A 21,253-nucleotide genomic window follows, 5' to 3' on the forward strand; every position below is an offset into this window, starting at 1 on the left:
GTTCTCACAAGGTATCAAGATTTATTTAAATGTTTTTGAACGATTTATTTTGCACCGCATGATTTTCTTTAGTCAGTAAAGACAAAACATCCCATTGTTTAGCTAAACGAGGAGGGAGTCACTTCCTTTCCACCCTTTTTGCGAAAGGTTGAGTCTTGTGTGGACGACAAGCGTGGTGTACACATCGTTTGGTAGACGTCATTTGTTTCAGGAGCAAAATCATTGAAGTGAAGTGTATCACACACGTTTTGTTTATACTGGAATTCATATCCACTGATTCTCTGCGATTCGTTTGATGGGGACCACAATTATACGATGAAGTGCCTCGAACTGACTAAATAATGTCTGTTCTTGATTGGATAAATCCAGCAAACTTTGTAACATTCCTGTACATTTTTGGTTTAGCTCTTCGGTGAGATCACGTTTTAGCTACAGAAGCATCAGCTACAAAAGAAGCAGAGTAATAAGAACAAGACGAAGAAGCCACCCTCGCAGACAAGTTATTTTACAAATATTTGCATTTATTCATTAAATTATGAAACACGGGTGATAAATCAAGTTTGCCATGCATCGTGGTGAACAATGACGGAAAATTGGTTGGAGAATTATACACCTTTACAGAGCTGCATGGTTTTCTGGTTTCGTGCGCATCCTATCAGCAGGAACTCTGTTTCCTGTCTGTGAGATTTTTATTGGGATTTGTCATTTTTTTAGTTTGTTATTTTTGTGATATCAACATGTAATGGCAACACCACAAATATTCTACCTTTGACAAATGTTGCGGGATGATTTGGCCTTCTTATGTGATTCCGTTTTGCAATTAGGTTTCCATTTAAAAACAAGCCAATGAAGGCTTCTCCTTGAAAACAACTTCCACCAGGTTTCAACATGGTTCTTTTCCTTTTCTATTACCGATCCTACAACTTCACTTTAGCGAAAATGTCACTGAATGGTTTTTCAAAAGACATTTCTTTTGATGCAGGATATGAAAGATGCCTTGATGTAACTGATGTAGAATCAATGTAAACCATCGTACTATTTCTTTGAGATTAACTTCCAAACAATTTGCACGGACTTGTCCATTTCGTTCGCGGATGGTGCCAAACAATGCACGAATCATCAGTTTTGGAAGATATGATTGAAAGGATGTCATGTTGACTACAGTTTCAATGAAAATAAGTGTTAGATGTTTTTTTATAGTGTTTGGTTCTTTAAAGAGTCTCGAAAGGGACGTCTAAATGACAGACCTTCCCTACATAAACCAGTGCTGAAAAAGATTTGCCCATAAATCCATAAATTGATACATACATATGCGTGATGTGCTTTAGTGGCATCGTCAAACACGTAACTCAGCCAAGATGTTCCTAGTTGTTTCGCTAACATTTCCACTTGAAGTTTATCTCTTGAACTTTTAAATAAGGTTTCTTAATAGGTATTGAGGCCGATGGTTCGATGTGCTTTACATTCTTAAGGGAAACATTTTTTTAAATGATGCTGGGATTTTAATGATTTCCTATTCATACAAAATAAAGTTGAATTTCTTCTTTGTCTTCTCCTGAACTTTCCCCGAAAATGAAAAGATGTGTTCGATGAAAGTCGCACACAATCTCTTTATCCTCGCGATGAATGTCTAGGATCGGAAAGGATTCTCTTTTACTTTCTAAAGTAATCTGTCACCTGATTGCCACCTTCGGAGCACAATACGATACGTTGGAGTGTACTGTCAAACAAATGCGATTTGCATTCCATCAAACGTTGACAGGTTAGATTCGGTTTTGTTTGATCCACACAGTCCAGTAATATACATATTAAATAGATGGCGAGGATATGGTGCCTCCCAACTTTGACGATCTATATTTTCGTTAATGCTTTTGGGCCATGAGGAACTAGGAGAAGTAATATGTAACCTTGGCTATAGTGTTCCGTATTCTGAGATGAAAATCAGCAACGCAATATACTGCACATATTTGTCATATGTTTAGAGTTCCTCCAAAATCACAGAAAACAACAACATATTTACATTTGAAGAAGTAAAATACCAAATCAAATATGACATCCATGACGATGTACATCAATAAGACATAAGTTAGAATCGCCTAAACTGAATATAAACAAATCAGTGTAGAATATTCTCGATCAAGGTGTGTCCCAGGAAATATAAGTACACACTCTGGTAATCTTCATACAGTGTGTACACAGTTCACCGTCTCCAATTTCTTCTCCGGGAATGGTTTCGTTATCATTCTTTTCGACTTAACAAATGGGTTCTTGTGAGATTGTAATATTTCTTCTTCTGTGTTCCCACACTGTTTTTCCTAATATTGTCTTTAATGAGATGTTCATTTCATGGCACTTGTTCTTATTGAACTTGTTTTCTTGGAATATTAACATATTTGTGTTCGGTATAGTTAACCACTTGTGTCTTCCATGCATCAAAACTAAGTCTTTTCAATCATGTGCATCTATCTTTCTAGTCTTGAACCTAATTTTGTACGTCACAAGCTATTCACATTTTTGGTAAGCATGAAGAGTCCGTAAAGAGCGAGGAATATCTCTTTCAAACAGCGGATAGAGAACTATCGATCGGAAATCGAACCACTTTAAACATAATGAGGATCTCATCCATATAAAAACATTCTGTATTCATCATGTCTTTGCATGTACTAAAAACAAGTACTTCACAATGAACCTGATTGGAAAGGAAATCCAAGAGAAGTAGTTACTAAAACGCTCACTACTCATGGTTGAAAATCAGTGGAAACGTTGGTGGTGAAAACGATTTTTGTAAAAGACTTTGACAATAGTCTAAGTTGTTAACACTGTCGACGTCTTCCACGAAAATGTTGCAATACTAAAGTAAGCTTTTATATCCACGTAGCGTTTTATGTCTGTCATAGTTTCCCAGGAATCAGTCTTCGTGTACTTTGGAAATCGCATAGTCAAAAGATAGAGAATGGATTTTGAGTTTGCGTTTCACTCGAGAATATCATTGCAAAATCGTCCCGTAACTCTACACTCAGATTACAAAAGTGCAATTCTAAACTAATCGTTTAAAATAATGTCTCGTTTGGATGGAAATATTCCAGCTTTTTTCAATAGGCATTTAGTGATAAATTATAAGGAACCAGATCAGTCACTAAATAATACACTACACTCAATAAAGAAGTATATGCTTGAGGCGATACTGCTTTCAAACGTGTTCTTTAATTTGTCAAATCTGGCGTGTACCCTGGAATGTTTTGTAACAGTGTCACACTGTAAGTTGACATTAAATTATCGCACTTCTTTTTGTTATTTCTGCTTGCATAATTTCTGCCCACGTAACAGTTTCAGAACAATCAAAGGTATTTTGGCATTGAGATATTTCGGATTAAATCGTCTATGTCGCAAAGGATGCATTTCGTCTTTGCGTTTCACTTTCAATAGTACTAGATCTTTGTAAATGCAATCTTTAATCTCAGGATGCAAACTACGAATGATCTATTCTATGGTATCCATGACTAACATATTACTTTAGTCCGATCAATGGAAGGTAATGACTAGACGGAGAACATCTGGAATCTTCTACTTAAGCCGAGATTTAATATTCCCATTCGAAAAGTGTAACGCCACAAGAAAAACAACCCTTCTCCCAAGTTCACAAATCCAGCTCTGGCAAAAGATATGACACTTTGTCCTTCCCGATATTTAGACCATTTCCCCTTGAACATCTGAAATCTAATTTTCATTTCAAGGTTACAGTAGCCACGGTAAGCCACAGGAATTGTGTATTCTTTTTTAATTTGCTCATCTGCATGAGCTCGTTGCGACGGTATCTATTATGGTTTGCAAGTGCATATATGAAATCGGTCAGTAGTTATGCATGTAACATTAATGTTCAAAGACCACGATGTAGTCACAAAACCTGCATCTGTTTTTTTCCTCATAAAATTGTCTTTCTGAGTTATTGGTTTAAACAATTGGAGTAGAAAATGGACATTTATGTTGTGTTATAAAATTTTCATTTGGATTCCAAAGTAGAGAATGTAAGGAAGACAATGCAACTGCCAATTTGTCTTGGTATTTAGACTATGCAGAAGTCATATACAAATGCACTCACACACAAACACCATGGGCAAAAAGGGTTAAAGTTTTACTTGATTTGGCAATCACTGAATAATATCACTTTTCTAATAGATATGGGCTGCCCTGAAAAGAACCGTTGTGTGTTTGACACCATCAGCTTTAGCTGTCTCAAAACCATTCCACGACTAAGACCTACTTTTCCTCCCGTGTTTGCATTTTCTCCTGTTACTGCTCTTGGCATCATACTGGCGGGGAGTGATCATTAATAATGGAGGATTGTAAAGCTATGGCACGTAAAAGTTTCTTTAACCTTGAAAGAGTTAACGAATTATGATACATTTCTCTCTCATACCTTATCTCTGCCAAATATATTGCATCGCACACGGCCATTTCTTTCAAATGGCTTCTTTCTGTCTCCTTTGAGCGTGAATGTTTTCCTTCTCCTTCTCGTTCTCCGTTTTCTTCTTTTTCTTCCCTTTCTAATTCTTCTTCTTCATCTTCTTCTTCATTGTCTTCTTCTTCTTCTTTTGTTTCTAGTGTTCTTTTTTTATTGCTACTTGTTCAGCAAATAACGTGCTCTGCTTCCTTCGCCAGTTGTAAAGATCTTTCAGATTTTTCATTCTGTCTCGTTCTGATATCCTCCAAGAATGTTAGCAATTGCGAAGGTATTGAAGGTAGCACTACTATTATTATTATTATTATTATTAATATTAAGGAACGCTATATAAGAACATAGATGTACATCAACGATAGCTATAAAGTTTACGTAATGCATAGAACTAGCGCCAGAAACGTCAGCCTTTCTGATGTTTACAACTACTCAGATTTGCAACTACTCAGTTCATGAAAATCAAAGTGCTTATCGATTATATGTACCATACTGTCAATTTTGTTTGTAAGGTAGGTCTATACACATTGCCCTTTTACGCAAATTTCGAGACGGAAAAGCTGGGCAGTGATATTTGCCTGAACACCCTTCAGACTCTAAGATTAGTAATATCTACATGTCCACTAATGTCATTTTCAAATATGTTTTGCCTCTTTGTATTGTTTATGTAATTGAATGCAATATTACTGTTATATATGAACCTTGAAAATGGAAATAAGATAATAAAGAACATAAGTTTAGATGACGAGAATGGTCACTTCTGTCCTCAAACCTTTGGTGAAACAACAGTATTTAGGAAAAAAAGAAAACAAACATCTTTTAATTTATTATTAAATACTCTCCATGTTTATTTTATTAATTCCCTTTGTCTATATGGAAATAAAATAAAGAAACAAAACAAGTTTAAAATATGGATTGTAAAGAAGACAAGTTTTGTAAATGTTGCAATGGGAAATTTAGCAGCTATATTATCTCCTTTCTGCAGAATTTATGTCTTCGCAATCCATTACAGATTTTGTATCCCGATGTGGCCTATACAAGTGAATTAACTTCAATAGAACAACGGTACAATATACAGGTAAATAGCCGGGTATGTATGAAACATAATATTTGCTTTTATAGGCATATGTATCTCACATTGTTTTGTTCACTTCACAGTAGGCATATGGGATCAATGGTCGGATTGGACCCAGTGTACGCAGACATGTGGGAATGGCACCCGTCTTCGCGAGCGAAACTGTACCAGCCACAACCACACAAGACAGGAAAACGATTGCCCTGGAAACAGCCTCGAGTCTTTGACGTGCGCGGAAATTAACTGTCCAGGTAAAGGCAATAGCAATGTTCAAATTGCAACAAAAAATTCCATGAACATCTACATGCAGAGAATTTAAAGGAATCCAAATATTAAGTATAATCTCAAGATTTTCTGATTAGTAAAATCCACTGAAAATATGTCGGAATCAAAGTGTCATAACTCGTACATAGGGAAGTCTTGGCAATCAGAAAAAGTCATACATGACCTTATTGCTGAATCAGTCTTGTCTTATGGAGGTGAATGTAGTAAGTGAAGTATCCAGAATACGAATTATAGCATCACAAACAATTCTTTGCAAACCGTACATTTTCCATTTGCATTTTCAACTGATACATATCATTAAACATTTCACTGACGACGTAGAAGATTCCCGGTAAGCATCCTTCTCCCACCTTGGTAAGTTTTTCTTAAAGGTAATGATAACAAATCAAAATAAGAATGTGAAAGACCAAAGTCAAAACCGTCCTTTAAAATTGAATATTATTACCAATAGTTCTGATACCAAAGGTACCAATCCATCCGATTATTTAAGTTCCGATCAACCTGAATGATTCTCAGGTGTAATATGTCAGTATGAAGTTCACCGACACTGGTTTACGATCAAATTACCGGTGGTATGTATATGAATCTTTGTCATTGACATGGTATCTTGCTAATACAAAAAAAGAAAAATCATATGAATACAACCTCTTGCCAGTATATCAAAATCGACCTAAGTATTCTGAAGAGATACCACCCGAATTTTCATTGTAATTCAGTTATTCCCGATTCGAAAATAAACGAATCAAGTTAAAAAGACACTTCAGTGTATTCTGATCGTATTAGGATTTCGATAGTTTCTATGAAATTTTAAATTTTTAATTAGAGTTTAAGAATATTGTGTTCCATTGAGCATCACTCAATGCGTTCCTCTAGGTTAACAATTTTCGTGTGTCTTCGTTTTATTTCATTCTTGTGGCCACGTCTGTTTTTCATGATTTTAGGTTCGCTTTTAGTGTCCCGTTTATATTCTTGTATATTTGTTGTGTATTCCTTCTCATCTCAGCGGCCCAGCAATTAATCATAACATAAGGGTAATCACTTTTAACAAGAGTCCTACCATCATTGGCAGATATCACCCGCTTCGATGAATAGTTTTAGTAAACTATTTTTCATTTGACTGAGAGGATTTCGTAAGCCTTTGCTACATCTAAGAGAACAATACAGTTTCTTTAAACGCAGTCAAATAAGGTTCCCACAAGGTATCAAGATTTACTTAAATGTTTTTGAACGATTTATTTTGTGTCGCATGATTTTCTTTAGTCAGTAAAGACAAAACATCCCATTGTCGTACCACTTTAAACATAATGAGGATCTCATCCATATAAAAACATTCTGTATTCATCATGTCTTTGCATGTACTAAAAATAAGTACTTCACAATGAACCTGATTGGAAAGGAAATCCAAGAGAAGTAGTTACTAAAACGCTCACTACTCATCGTTGAAAATCAGTGGAATCGTTGGTGGTGAAAACGATTTTTGTAAAAGACTTTGACAATAGTCTAAGTTGTTAACACTGTCGACGTCTTCCACGAAAATGTTGCAATACTAAAGTAAGCTTTTATCTCCACGTAGTGTTTTATGTCTGTCATAGTTCCCAGGAATCAGTCTTCGTGTACTTTGGAAATCGCATAGTCAAAACACAGAGAATGGATTTTGAGTTTGCGTTTCACTCGAAAATGTCATTGCAAAATCGTCTCGTAGCTCTACACTCAGATTACAAAAGTGCAATTCTAAACTAATCGTTTAAAATAATGTCTCGTTTGGATGGAAATATTCCAGCTTTTTTCAATAGGCATTTAGTGATAAATTATAAGGAACCAGATCAGTCACTAAATAATACACTACACTCAATAAAGAAGTATATGCTTGAGGCGATACTGCTTTCAAACGTGTTCTTTAATTTGTCAAATCTGGCGTGTACCCTGGAATGTTTTGTAACAGTGTCACACTGTAAGTAGACATGAAATCATCGCACTTCTTTTGTTATTTGTAGTTGCATAATTTCTGACCACGTAACAGTTTCAGAACAATCAAAGGTATCTTGGCATTGAGATATCTCGGATTAAATCGTCTATGTCGCAAAGGATGCATTTCGTCTTTGCGTTTCACCATCAATAGTACTAGATCTTTGTAAATGCAATCTTTAATCTCAGGATGCAAACTACGAATGATCTATTCTATGGTATCGATGACTAGCATATTACTTTAGTCCGATCAATGGAAGGTAATGACTAGACGGAGAACATCTGGAATGTTCCACTTAAGCCGAGATTTAATATTCCCATTCGAAAAGTGTAACGCCACAAGAAAAACAACCCTTCTCCCAAGTTCACAAATCCAGTTCTGGCAAAAGATATGACACTTTGTCCTTCCCGATATTTAGACCATTTCCCCTTGAACATCTGAAATCTAATTTTCATTTCAAGGTTACAGTAGCCACGGTAAGGCACAGGAATTGTGTATTCTTTTTTAATTTGCTCATCTGCATGAGCTCGTTGCGACGGTATCTATTATGGTTTGCAAGTGCATATATGAAATCGGTCAGTAGTTATGCATGTAACATTAATGTTCAAAGACCACGATGTAGTCACAAAACCTGCATCTTTCTTTTTCCTCATAAAATTGTCTTTCTGAGTTATTGGTTTAAACAATTGGAGTAGAAAATGGACATCTATGTTGTGTTATAAAATTTTCATTTGGATTCCAAAGTAGAGAATGTAAGGAAGACAATGCAACTGCCAATTTGTCTTGGTATTTAGACTATGCAGAAGTCACATACAAATGCACTCACACACAAACACCATGGGCAAAAAGGGTTAAAGTTTTACTTGATTTGGCAATCACTGAATAATATCACTTTTCTAATAGATATGGGCTGTCCTGAAAAGAACCGTTGTGTGTTTGACACCATCAGCTTTAACTGCCTCAAAACCTTTCCACGACTAAATCCTACTTTTCCTCCCGCGTTTGCATTTTCTCCTGTTACTGCTGTTGGCATCATACTGGCGGGAAGTGATGATTAATAATGGAGGATTGTAAAGCTACGCCACGTAAAAGTTTCTTTAACCTTGAAAGAGTTAACGAATTCTGATACATTTCTCTCTCATACCTTATCTCTGCAACATATGTTGCATCGCACACGACCATTTCTTTCCAATGGCTTCCTTCTGTCTCTTTCGAATGTGAATGTTTTCTTTCTCCTTCTCGTTCTCCGTTTTCTTCTTTTCTTCCCTTACTAATTCTTCTTCTTCAACTTCTTCTTCATTGTCTTCTTCTTCTTCTTTTGCTTCTAGTGTTCTTCTTTTTTTATTGCTACTTGTTCAGCAAATAACATGCTCTGCTTCCTTCGCCAGTTGTAAAGATCTTTCAGATTTTTCATTCTGTCTCGTTCTGATATCCTCTAAGAATGTTAGCGATGGCGAACGTGTTAAAGTTAACACTATTGGGGCTGTCAAAGTTCTTGCAAACATCACAGGAAACCCGCAAAATTCAAATCAAATTCATCATCTCCTGGAAGCATTACATTAGCGTTCGTAGCTATAGTATTATCACTCCTCGTATCCTCAGCAGGCACACGCGAATGCATAATTTTAATAGATCAAACCATACTCAAACCATGTTGAAATGATAAATTGTGTACGAACGCTGTCACGCCCATATACGAAATGTGACGTCACGGGTCAGCTCTCTTCTGATTCGAAGAGACACTCCTCGCTGTGACTGAAATTGTTAACGCTTATTTTGATTAAAGAAAATTGAAGAGGTCCTTTCATCGATATGCATTAAGTACAACATGTTCGTATACATTCTATATCAAGTCCAAGAGAATAGAGTCTTCCGAAAGACTTCCATATCTTGAATGTGTTGAAGTTCCAAAAATCTTCACTAACACAATGGCTTTGTCAGGAATGACTTTCAATGAATTCACAATAATCCCAAATTAATATTTTAGTCCAAAATCAATTAGCACTTTCTAATTCCAAAGAATATTCCAAACAAATTATTCCTCGCAAATTAAATGTAAATGCAACATTAGATAAATCTGCAGGCTGATATTAAATCACATGAAAAGTAAATATCAATTAGAAATAAGAATAATTCTTCGATTCACTCTTTATAAAACATCTCCACTATACTATTAGGATTCTATATTGCAATGCATCCAGGTGACTTATAGCACAATATTTGGCTAATTTCGTATTACATTCCACCTGACCTATGTTGCAATACACATCCATCCAATCAGAAAATTACCCCAAACATGTAAACAGGTTCATTATATAGAACATAAAACTAAATAAATAATCAAGACAGTTGAAACAGTGACAAAATGAAATGGCATGTACAGATGCTTTTTTGAGTAATAAGCCAAATATTGCGAGTATACATAGCTGTCTCTATTTTCTACAAAGATGTGAAGCGGTTTACATCTCCAAGAGATCCATGTAAGCATCCCGTAGAGACATACCTATCTCCTAATTCTACAGCGAGTGATATTATCGATGTCGTTATTATCTTCCCAACGTCATGTCTTCAATGCTTCTAGCGTATTCTATATTGAAAACACATTCTCTCGAGAAAATAAACAGAAATGTTTGAACCAACTGATAAAAGAAACAAATGGCTTTCAGGACACACGGTACTAATTATACGGAAGAACTGCGAACCAGTCTAGAAATGGGTGAAGAAATAATAGAGTATTTACGGGTTTCGTGGTCCATAATTGGTTAATAATGACAATTATAATTTTAGTAAAAAAATATCTTTTGAGCGCTTATCCTATATGTAATTTTAAAAAAATATAGACAAATTTCTACTGAAGCAATTTAAGCATTCTTATAGGCTTGACTCAGGAGTACTCAATACTGAAAGTAGCACCTGATTCATTTGGTGCAGAATCAATAACATGTGTTTCATGCACATGTATGTAAACAAAATGCCGCGGCTCATATGGTGTTCTCCAACATACGCTTGCACCAAGGTTAGATGTGCATGGAGAATTATAGGTCTCATCATCAGTACCCAGAAATGTTAAATTATTGAATTTTGAATATGATGGTGTTTCCATATGTTTACTATTGGAGTTGAATTAGTACCGTGTGTCCTACAAGTGGAAAATGGTGATTTCAGATCAAGAAGACATAGTCCTATGGAAGAAGCAGATTGCTCAGCGACACAATGCCCTGGAATGTTTATAGTATTGTATCTGTATATTACGTCAAGTTTTAAGAATATTCAAAGACTTCTTCTAATTCCTTCAAGTGAGTGACACAACATTCTTTTTATAACAATTTTATTTTGTCTCAATAGCGCAATGGCACAGGCTTATCCGATATTAGTGCCCTTAGATATAGTATTAATGTGTTACCACGTCTGCAGCATCATGAAGGACTGCAATGTATATATAGCGTTTTTAATCTTGCAGTGAAACAGCTTTTCCCTCATCTTAAACAGAAATTTATGTAACATGAAAGCATTTGTTCTAAAAGAAAAACACTTTATCTACTGGTGCGTTTAAAAAATCTGTCACTTTCTTTAGTTTCAGAAATATTAACCATCTGCAATCTTTATTCTCCGACTTCTTCGGACAAGAGATTAGGAGACAAAAAAAAAGCCCTATGCTTTGGAATCATACAAAATTCCTACTTTCCCTATGACCCCGTTTCTTCCAAACAATTCTGACAGTGGTCGGATTTCTACAATACCTGAGTGAGGCATATGATGAGATATATATGTTCTGTGTTAAAACGATTTATATCGAAATAGTGGGAGACAGTCCCAAGGAACGTGATTGTCTGTTTTCAACACTGCTCCTAGAAACTGAACCGTAATGATCCAGCCAGTCAATCAGAACTCTAACTAAATAAACTCTAACAAACATCCGCAAATTAATTACGTTTTCCGTGCAAACCTCAGCGCAATGAATAAAACAGCTCTGATGTATCGCTTCCAGACCTACTTGGTTTCCTAAATTACCTTACAAGTAATTTTTATTTGGGCGGTTAACACAGTCACCAGTTAAGTGTGTTTTGTCAAATATTTTTAAAGTGCATCATCTGTAATACAATGAATGACCTCTGAATAATCATAGTAATTTATTTTGTTTTATATAATATTCTATGGAACATGTGTTCGGAATAATTTTGGTACTGAAGTACACAAAGTCATGATACAATCGAAATACAGATCAAAGATATACTATTGTGCTTTTAATCGAAATCCAAAATCATTCAATGTCTAATGAACAAAGGTCATTAAGCACATTTGTCCCAGTTTTTTTTCCAACTAACCAGTTTCTTGAGAATGTCTCCATGGCGATGAACGTAAGAAAACGATATATCACTCAAGAAAACTATATTAGTAATGACATTAAGTGTAAGCAGTTAGATTAGTAGGGATTGAAAGATATATCATTCAAACGCTTTGCTTACTAATGAGACTAACAGCCACATTCTTGAGCTGTTAAAAATTTCCAGCTCTGCAAGAGGTGTTTTTTCTCTGGATTCATACATCATTTTAAAACTACATAGTCATTGTATGATATCGTACAATTTCAGCAATGCATGCAAATCCATCCAGGCTTAATAGACACATAACAGATCAGCCACTGTCCAGGATATTCGCAGTAGGTTTTAACATTTAGATAACCTAATTCAAGAGGATCTCCTGAAAGGAAGAATCCATTGGTTTAAAATCAATGAATAGAGGTCAATAAATTTGACTAGGTAAGACTTAAAAATACAATGGCTATCTAATTATGTGGTTACAAATATGCGAATGAAATGTGGCATCCAGGCTCAATGTTTTGGACCTTATATTTGTATTACTACTACTACTACTACTACTACTACTACTACAACTCCTTCTAATAATAATAATAATAATAATAATAATAATAATAATAATAATACTAACAATAATAATAATGATAATAACAATAATAATAAGAAGAAGAACAAGCTGAAAATATATCTAAAACAGGACCTGCTGAAGAAAGCGTTATGCTTTGCTGCAACAAGTACACTATGCAATATCATTGAGCTAAAAGGCCCAGGTGATCAACTTAGCTTGAAAGTTACAAGCAGTTACCTATTTATATGGGGTCAATAGACGTTGAAAGGATCATTATATACTTCTTGGAATTTACTAGGATTACAACTGAAATTTTTCTGTCTCCTACTAATATTTTATAACACAGAGACTCATGGGAAAGAAATATCGGAGTCTGGGTAACGAATAGCATGACATGTTTTTGCATCCCACATTAAGGAACGTTATATAAGAACATAGATGTACATGAAAGATATATGTAATGTTAACATAAAGTATAGCTCTAGCGCAAGAAACGTATATCCAGCCTCGGTCGTGTTTACGACTACACATAGATTTGCACAATAAGTAAACTTTAATCAAGGACGTTCACATTTGTCCATTCATTTATTTGTTTGTTCTTTTTTTGGGGGGGGGGGTTTTGTTTTTTTTTTTTTGTTTTTTTTTTTTTGTAGCTTGCTTGTTTGAGTTTTATTGATTTTTCGAGTTCATGGAAATCAAAATGTGCAACCATTCTATGTACAATACCAAGTCAATTTTGTTTCTAAGATATGTCTATAAACATTGCCTATTTACAAGTATACTCAAATTGAGAGACGTAAAAGCTGGGTAGTGATATTTGCCTGAGAACTCTTCAGAGTCTAAGATTAGTAATATCTACATCTCCACTAATGTCATTTTCAAATATGTTTTGCCTCTTTGTATAGTCTTTTGTAATTTAATGCATTGCTGTTATATAAGAACCTTAAAATGGAAATAACATAATAAAGAATATAAGTTTAGATGACGAGACTGGTCACATCTGTCTTTAAACCTTTGGCGAAACAGCAGTATTTAGGAAACAAAACATTTAAATTAATTATTCAATACTCTCCATGTTTAACTTATTCATTTCCTTTGGCTATAGGGAAAAAAAAATAAAGAAACAAAACAACTTTAAAACACCGATTGTAAAGAAGACAAGTTTTGTAAATGTTGTATTGGGAAATTTAGCAGCTATATTTCCTTCTCTCGGCTGAGTAAGTGTTTTCGCCATCCATTACAGATTTTAAATTCCGCTGCGGCCTATACAAGTAAATTAACTTCAATCGAAAAACGGTACAATATGCAGGTAAATAGCCGGGCGTGCCTGAAAGATGAGATTTGGTTTTATATAGCTTCTATATCTCACAGTATTATGTTCACTTCACAGTAGGCACATGGAATCAATGGTCGGATTGGACCCAGTGTACGCAGACATGTGGGAATGGAACCCGTCTGCGCTTGCGAAACTGTACCAGCCACGACCACACAACACAAGAAAATGATTGCCCTGGAAACAGCGTCGAGCTTTTGACATGCGCGGAAATTAGTTGTCCAGGTAAAGGCAATAACAATGTACAAATTGCACCAAAAAGAACAATGAATATCTACATGGTCTGAATTTAAAGGAAATCAGATTTTATGTATAATCTCATGATTTGCTGATTAGTAAAATGCACACGAAATGTATCGTAGTCAAAGTGTCATAGTTCGAACATAGGGAAATCTTAGCAATCAGAAAAAGTCATAAATAACCTTCTTACTGAATAATCTTGTCTTGTCTATCTGAATGTAGTATGACACGTTTAGACAGGTATCCAGAATACGAATTATAGGGTTAAGAACCATTTTTTGCAATCCGTACACTTTCATTTTCAACTGTTACAAATCATGCAACATTTCACTGATGACGACGAAGATTCCCGGTAAGCATCCTTTTCCCACCTTATTAAGTGTTTCTAAAAGGTAATGATACAATATTAAAAGACGAATGGGAAAGACCAAAGTAAATACCTACTTTTAAAATTGAATAGTATTAGCAATAGTTCTGATACCAAAGGTACCAATCCATCCCATTATTTAAGCTCCGATTAACCTGAATGATTCTCAGGTGTAATATGTCAGTATGAAGTTCACCGACACTGGTTTACGATCAAATTACCGGTGGTATGTATATGAATCTTTGTCATTGACATGGTATCTTGCTAATACAAAAAAAGAAAAATCATATGAATACAACCTCTTGCCAGTATATCAAAATCGACCTAAGTATTCTGAAGAGATACCACCCGAATTTTCGTTGTAATTCAGTTATTCCCGATTCGAAAATAAACGAATCATGTTAAAAAGACACTTCAGTGTGTTCTGATCGTGTTAGGATTTCGATAGTTTCTATGAAATTTTAAATTTTTAATTAGAGTTTAAGAATATTGTGTTCCATTGAGCATCACTCAATGCGTTCCTCTAGGTTAACAATTTTCGTGTGTCTTCGTTTCATTTCATTCTTGTGGCCACGTCTGTTTTTCATGATTTTAGGTTCGCTTTTAGTGTCCCGTTTATATTCTTGTATATTTGTTGTGTATTCCTTCTCATCTCAGCGGCCCAGCAATTAATCATAACATAGGGGTAATCACTTTTAACAAGAGTCCTACCATCATTGGCACCCGCTTCGATGAATAGTTTTAGTAAACTATTTTTTATTTGACTGAGAGGATTTCGTAAGCCTTTGCTACATCTAAGAGAACAATACAGTTTCTTTAAACGCAGTCAAATAAGGTTCCCACAAGGTATCAAGATTTATTTAAATGTTTTTGAACGATTTCTTTTGCACCGCATGATTTTCTTTAGTCAGTAAAGACAAAACATCCCATTGTTTAGCTAAACGAGGAGGGAGTCACTTCCTTTCCAACCTTTTTGCGAAAGGTTGTCTTGTGTGGACGACAAGCGTGGTGTGCACATCGTTTGGTAGACGTCATTTGTTTCAGGAGCAAAATCATTGAAGTGAAGTGTATCACACATGTTTTGTTTATACTGGAATTCATATCCACTGATTCTCTGCGATTCGTTTGATGGGGACCACAATTATACGATGAAGTGCCTCGAACTGACTAAATAATGTCTGTTCTTGATTGGATAAATCCAGCAAACTTTGTAACATTCCTGTACATTTTTGGTTTAGCTCTTCGGTGAGATCACGTTTTAGATACAGAAGCATCAGCTACAAAAGAAGCAGAGTAATAAGAACAAGTCGAAGAAGCCACCCTTGCAGACACCTATGAAGTTCTTCTACAAATATTTGCATTTATTCATTAACTTAGGAAACACGGGTGATAAATCAAGTCTGATATGCATCGTGGTGAACAATGACGGAAAAGTGGTTGGAGAATTATACACCTTTACAGAGCTGCATGGTTTTCTGGTTTCGTGCGCATCCTATCAGCAGGAACTCTGTTTCCTGTCTGTGAGATTTTTATTGGGATTTGTCATTTTTTTAGTTTGTTATTTTTGTGATATCAACATGTAATGGCAACACCACAAATATTCTACCTTGGACAAATGCTGCGGGATGATTTGGCCTTCTTATTTGATTCCGTTTTGCCATTAGGTTTCCATTTAAAAACAAGCCAATGAAGGCTTCTCCTTGAAAACAACTTCCACCAGGTTTCAACATGGTTCTTTTCCTTTTCTATTACCGATCCTACAACTTCACTTTAGCGAAAATGTCACTGAATGGTTTTTCAAAAGACATTTCTTTTGATGCAGGATATGAAAGATGCCTTGATGTAACTGATGTAGAATCAATGTAAACCATCGTACTATTTCTTTGAGATTAACTTCCAAACAATTTGCACGGACTTGTCCATTTCGTTCGCGGATGGTGCCAAACAATGCACGAATCATCAGTTTTGGAAGATATGATTGAAAGGATGTCATGTTGACTACAGTTTCAATGAAAATAAGTGTTAGATGTTTTTTATAGTGTTTGGTTCTTTAAAGAGTCTCCAAAGGGACGTCTAAATGACAGACCTTCCCTACATAAACCAGTGCTGAAAAAGATTTGCCCATAAATCCATAAATTGTTACATACATATGCGTGATGTGCTTTAGTGGCATCGTCAAACACGTAACTCAGCCAAGATGTTCCTAGTTGTTTCGCTAACATTTCCACTTGAAGTTTATCTCTTGAACTTTTAAATAAGGTTTCTTAATAGGTATTGAGGCCGATGGTTCGATGTGCTTTACATTCTTAAGGGAAACATTTTTTTAAATGATGCTGGGATTTTAATGATTTCCTTTTCATAGAAAATAAAGTTGAATTTCTTCTTTGTCTTCTCCTGAACTTTCCTCGAAAATGAAAAGATGTGTTCGATGAAAGTCGCACACAATCTCTTTATCCTCGCGATGAATGTCTAGGATCGGAAAGGATTCTCTTTTACTTTCTAAAGTAATCTGTCACCTGATTGCCACCTTCGGAGCACAATACGATACGTTGGAGTGTACTGTCAAACAAATGCGATTTGCATTCCATCAAACGTTGACAGGTTAGGTTCGGTTTTGTTTGATCCACACAGTCCAGTAATATACATATTAAATAGATGGCGAGGATATGGTGCCTCCCAACTTTGACGATCTATATTTTCGTTAATGCTTTTGGGCCATGAGGAACTAGGAGAAGTAATATGTAACCTTGGCTATAGTGTTCCGTATTCTGAGATGAAAATCAGCAACGCAATATACTGCACATATTTGTCATATGTTTAGAGTTCCTCCAAAATCACAGAAAACAACAACATATTTACATTTGAAGAAGTAAAATACCAAATCAAATATGACATCCATGACGATGTACATCAATAAGACATAAGTTAGAATCGCCTAAACTGAATATAAACAACTCAGTGTAGAATATTCTCGATCAAGGTGTGTCCCAGGAAATATAAGTACACACTCTGGTACTCTTCATACAGTGTGTACACAGTTCACCGTCTCCAATTTCTTCTCCGGGAATGGTTTCGTTATCATTCTTTTCGACTTAACAAATGGGTTCTTGTGAGATTGTAATATTTCTTCTTCTGTGTTCCCACACTGTTTTTCCTAATATTGTCTTTAATGAGATGTTCATTTCATGGCACTTGTTCTTATTGAACTTGTTTTCTTGGAATATTAACATATTTGTGTTCGGTATAGTTAACCACTTGTGTCTTCCATGCATCAAAACTAAGTCTTTTCAATCATGTGCATCTATCTTTCTAGTCTTGAACCTAATTTTGTACGTCACAAGCTATTCACATTTTTGGTAAGCATGAAGAGTCCGTAAAGAGCGAGGAATATCTCTTTCAAACAGCGGATAGAGAACTATCGATCGGAAATCGAACCACTTTAAACATAATGAGGATCTCATCCATATAAAAACATTCTGTATTCATCATGTCTTTGCATGTACTAAAAACAAGTACTTCACAATGAACCTGATTGGAAAGGAAATCCAAGAGAAGTAGTTACTAAAACGCTCACTACTCATGGTTGAAAATCAGTGGAATCGTTGGTGGTGAAAACGATTTTTGTAAAAGACTTTGACAATAGTCTAAGTTGTTAACACTGTCGACGTCTTCCACGAAAATGTTGCAATACTAAAGTAAGCTTTTATATCCACGTAGCGTTTTATGTCTGTCATAGTTTCCCAGGAATCAGTCTTCGTGTACTTTGGAAATCGCATAGTCAAAAGATAGAGAATGGATTTTGAGTTTGCGTTTCACTCGAGAATATCATTGCAAAATCGTCCCGTAGCTCTACACTCAGATTACAAAAGTGCAATTCTAAACTAATCGTTTAAAATAATGTCTCGTTTGGATGGAAATATTCCAGCTTTTTTTCAATAGGCATTTAGTGATAAATTATAAGGAACCAGATCAGTCACTAAATAATACACTACACTCAATAAAGAAGTATATGCTTGAGGCGATACTGCTTTCAAACGTGTTCTTTAATTTGTCAAATCTGGTGTGTACCCTGGAATGTTTTGTAACAGTGTCACACTGTAAGTTGACATTAAATTATCGCACTTCTTTTTGTTATTTCTGCTTGCATAATTTCTGCCCACGTAACAGTTTCAGAACAATCAAAGGTATTTTGGCATTGAGATATTTCGGATTAAATCGTCTATGTCGCAAAGGATGCATTTCGTCTTTGCGTTTCACTTTCAATAGTACTAGATCTTTGTAAATGCAATCTTTAATCTCAGGATGCAAACTACGAATGATCTATTCTATGGTATCGATGACTAACATATTACTTTAGTCCGATCAATGGAAGGTAATGACTAGACGGAGAACATCTGGAATCTTCTACTTAAGCCGAGATTTAATCTTCCCATTCGAAAAGTGTAACGCCACAAGAAAAACAACCCTTCTCCCAAGTTCACAAATCCAGTTCTGGCAAAAGATATGACACTTTGTCCTTCCCGATATTTAGACCATTTCCCCTTGAACATCTGAAATCTAATTTTCATTTCAAGGTTACAGTAGCCACGGTAAGGCACAGGAATTGTGTATTCTTTTTTAATTTGCTCATCTGCATGAGCTCGTTGCGACGGTATCTATTATGGTTTGCAAGTGCATATATGAAATCGGTCAGTAGTTATGCATGTAACATTAATGTTCAAAGACCACGATGTAGTCACAAAACCTGCATCTGTTTTTTTCCTCATAAAATTGTCTTTCTGAGTTATTGGTTTAAACAATTGGAGTAGAAAATGGACATTTATGTTGTGTTATAAAATTTTCATTTGGATTCCAAAGTAGAGAATGTAAGGAAGACAATGCAACTGCCAATTTGTCTTGGTATTTAGACTATGCAGAAGTCATATACAAATGCACTCACACACAAACACCATGGGCAAAAAGGGTTAAAGTTTTACTTGATTTGGCAATCACTGAATAATATCACTTTTCTAATAGATATGGGCTGCCCTGAAAAGAACCGTTGTGTGTTTGACACCATCAGCTTTAGCTGTCTCAAAACCATTCCACGACTAAGACCTACTTTTCCTCCCGTGTTTGCACTTTCTCCTGTTACTGCTCTTGGCATCATACTGGCGGGGAGTGATCATTAATAATGGAGGATTGTAAAGCTATGGCACGTAAAAGTTTCTTTAACCTTGAAAGAGTTAACGAATTATGATACATTTCTCTCTCATACCTTATCTCTGCCAAATATATTGCATCGCACACGGCCATTTCTTTCAAATGGCTTCTTTCTGTCTCCTTTGAGCGTGAATGTTTTCCTTCTCCTTCTCGTTCTCCGTTTTCTTCTTTTTCTTCCCTTTCTAATTCTTCTTCTTCATCTTCTTCTTCATTGTCTTCTTCTTCTTCTTTTGTTTCTAGTGTTCTTTTTTTATTGCTACTTGTTCAGCAAATAACGTGCTCTGCTTCCTTCGCCAGTTGTAAAGATCTTTCAGATTTTTCATTCTGTCTCGTTCTGATATCCTCCAAGAATGTTAGCAATTGCGAAGGTATTGAAGGTAGCACTACTGGGGCTGTCAAAATTCTTGCAAACATCACAGGAAACCAGCAAAATTCAAATCAAATTAATCATCTCCTGGAAGCATTGCATTAGCGTTCGTAGCCATAGTATTATCACTCCTCGTATCCTCAGCAGGCGAACCCGAATGCATAATTTTAATAGATTAAACCATACTCAAACCATGTCGAAATGATAAATTGCGTACGAACGTTGTGACGCCCATGTACGAAATGTGACGTCACGGGTCAGCTCTCTTCTGATTCGAAGAGACACTCCTCGCTCTGACTGAAATTGTTAACGTTCAATTTGATTGAAGAAAATGAAGAGGTCCTTTCATCAATGTGCATTAAATACATATTCGTATAGGTTCTATATCTAGTCCAAAAGAATAGAGTCTTCCGAAAGACTTCCATGTCTTGAATGTGCGGAAGTTCCAAAGGTCTTCACTAACACAATGGCATTGTCAGGAATGTCTTTCAATGAAATCACAATAATCCCAAACTAATATTTTAGTCCAAAATCAATTGACTCTTTGAAATTCCAAAACAAATATTCCAACCAAATTATTCCTCGCAAATTAAATATAAACGCAACATTAGATAAATCTGCAGGCTGATATCAAATCACATAAAAATAAAATATCAATTAGAAATAAGAATTATTGTTCGATTCATTCTTTATATACATCTCCACTATACTATTAGGATTCTATATTGCAATGCATCCAGGTGACTTATGGCACAATACTTGGCTAATTTCGGACTACATCCCACCTGACCTATGTTGCAATAAACATCCATCCAATCAGAAAATTAACCCAAACATGTAAACAGGTTCATTATATAGAACATAAAACTAAATAAATAATCAAGACAGTTGAAACAGTGACAAAATCATCTGCCATGTACAGATGCCTTTTTGAGTAATAAGCCAAATATTGCGTGTATACATAGCTGTCTCTATTTTCTACAAAGATGTGAACCGGTTTACATATCCAAGAGATCCATGTAAGCATCCCGTAGAGACATACCTATATCCTATGTCTGCAGTGAGTGATATTATCGAT

At 35.4% G+C, this 21,253-nt stretch overlaps 1 protein-coding gene across 9 annotated transcripts in view; it reads left to right on the forward strand.

Moving 5' to 3' along the window:
* Positions 1–21,253, forward strand: part of LOC149793060 (A disintegrin and metalloproteinase with thrombospondin motifs adt-1-like) — a 199,895-nt gene that overhangs the window by 33,626 nt on the left and 145,016 nt on the right. For 7 of the 9 annotated variants that reach the window (XM_089966949.1, XM_089966950.1, XM_089966952.1 and 4 more), the window contains exons 6-7: positions 5,612–5,779; positions 14,057–14,224. In XM_089966949.1, coding sequence (XP_089823075.1) covers positions 5,612–5,779; positions 14,057–14,224 — 336 coding nt within the window. The remainder of the gene's footprint in view (positions 1–5,611; positions 5,780–14,056; positions 14,225–21,253) is intronic. The other 2 variants (XM_089966955.1, XM_089966957.1) reach the window with 1 other exon arrangement.

Source organism: Sinohyriopsis cumingii, chromosome 8 (assembly GCF_028554795.1).
Source record: "Sinohyriopsis cumingii isolate HCF-2022 chromosome 8, ASM2855479v2, whole genome shotgun sequence".
In the NCBI taxonomy this organism is placed as follows: domain Eukaryota; kingdom Metazoa; phylum Mollusca; class Bivalvia; order Unionida; family Unionidae; genus Sinohyriopsis; species Sinohyriopsis cumingii.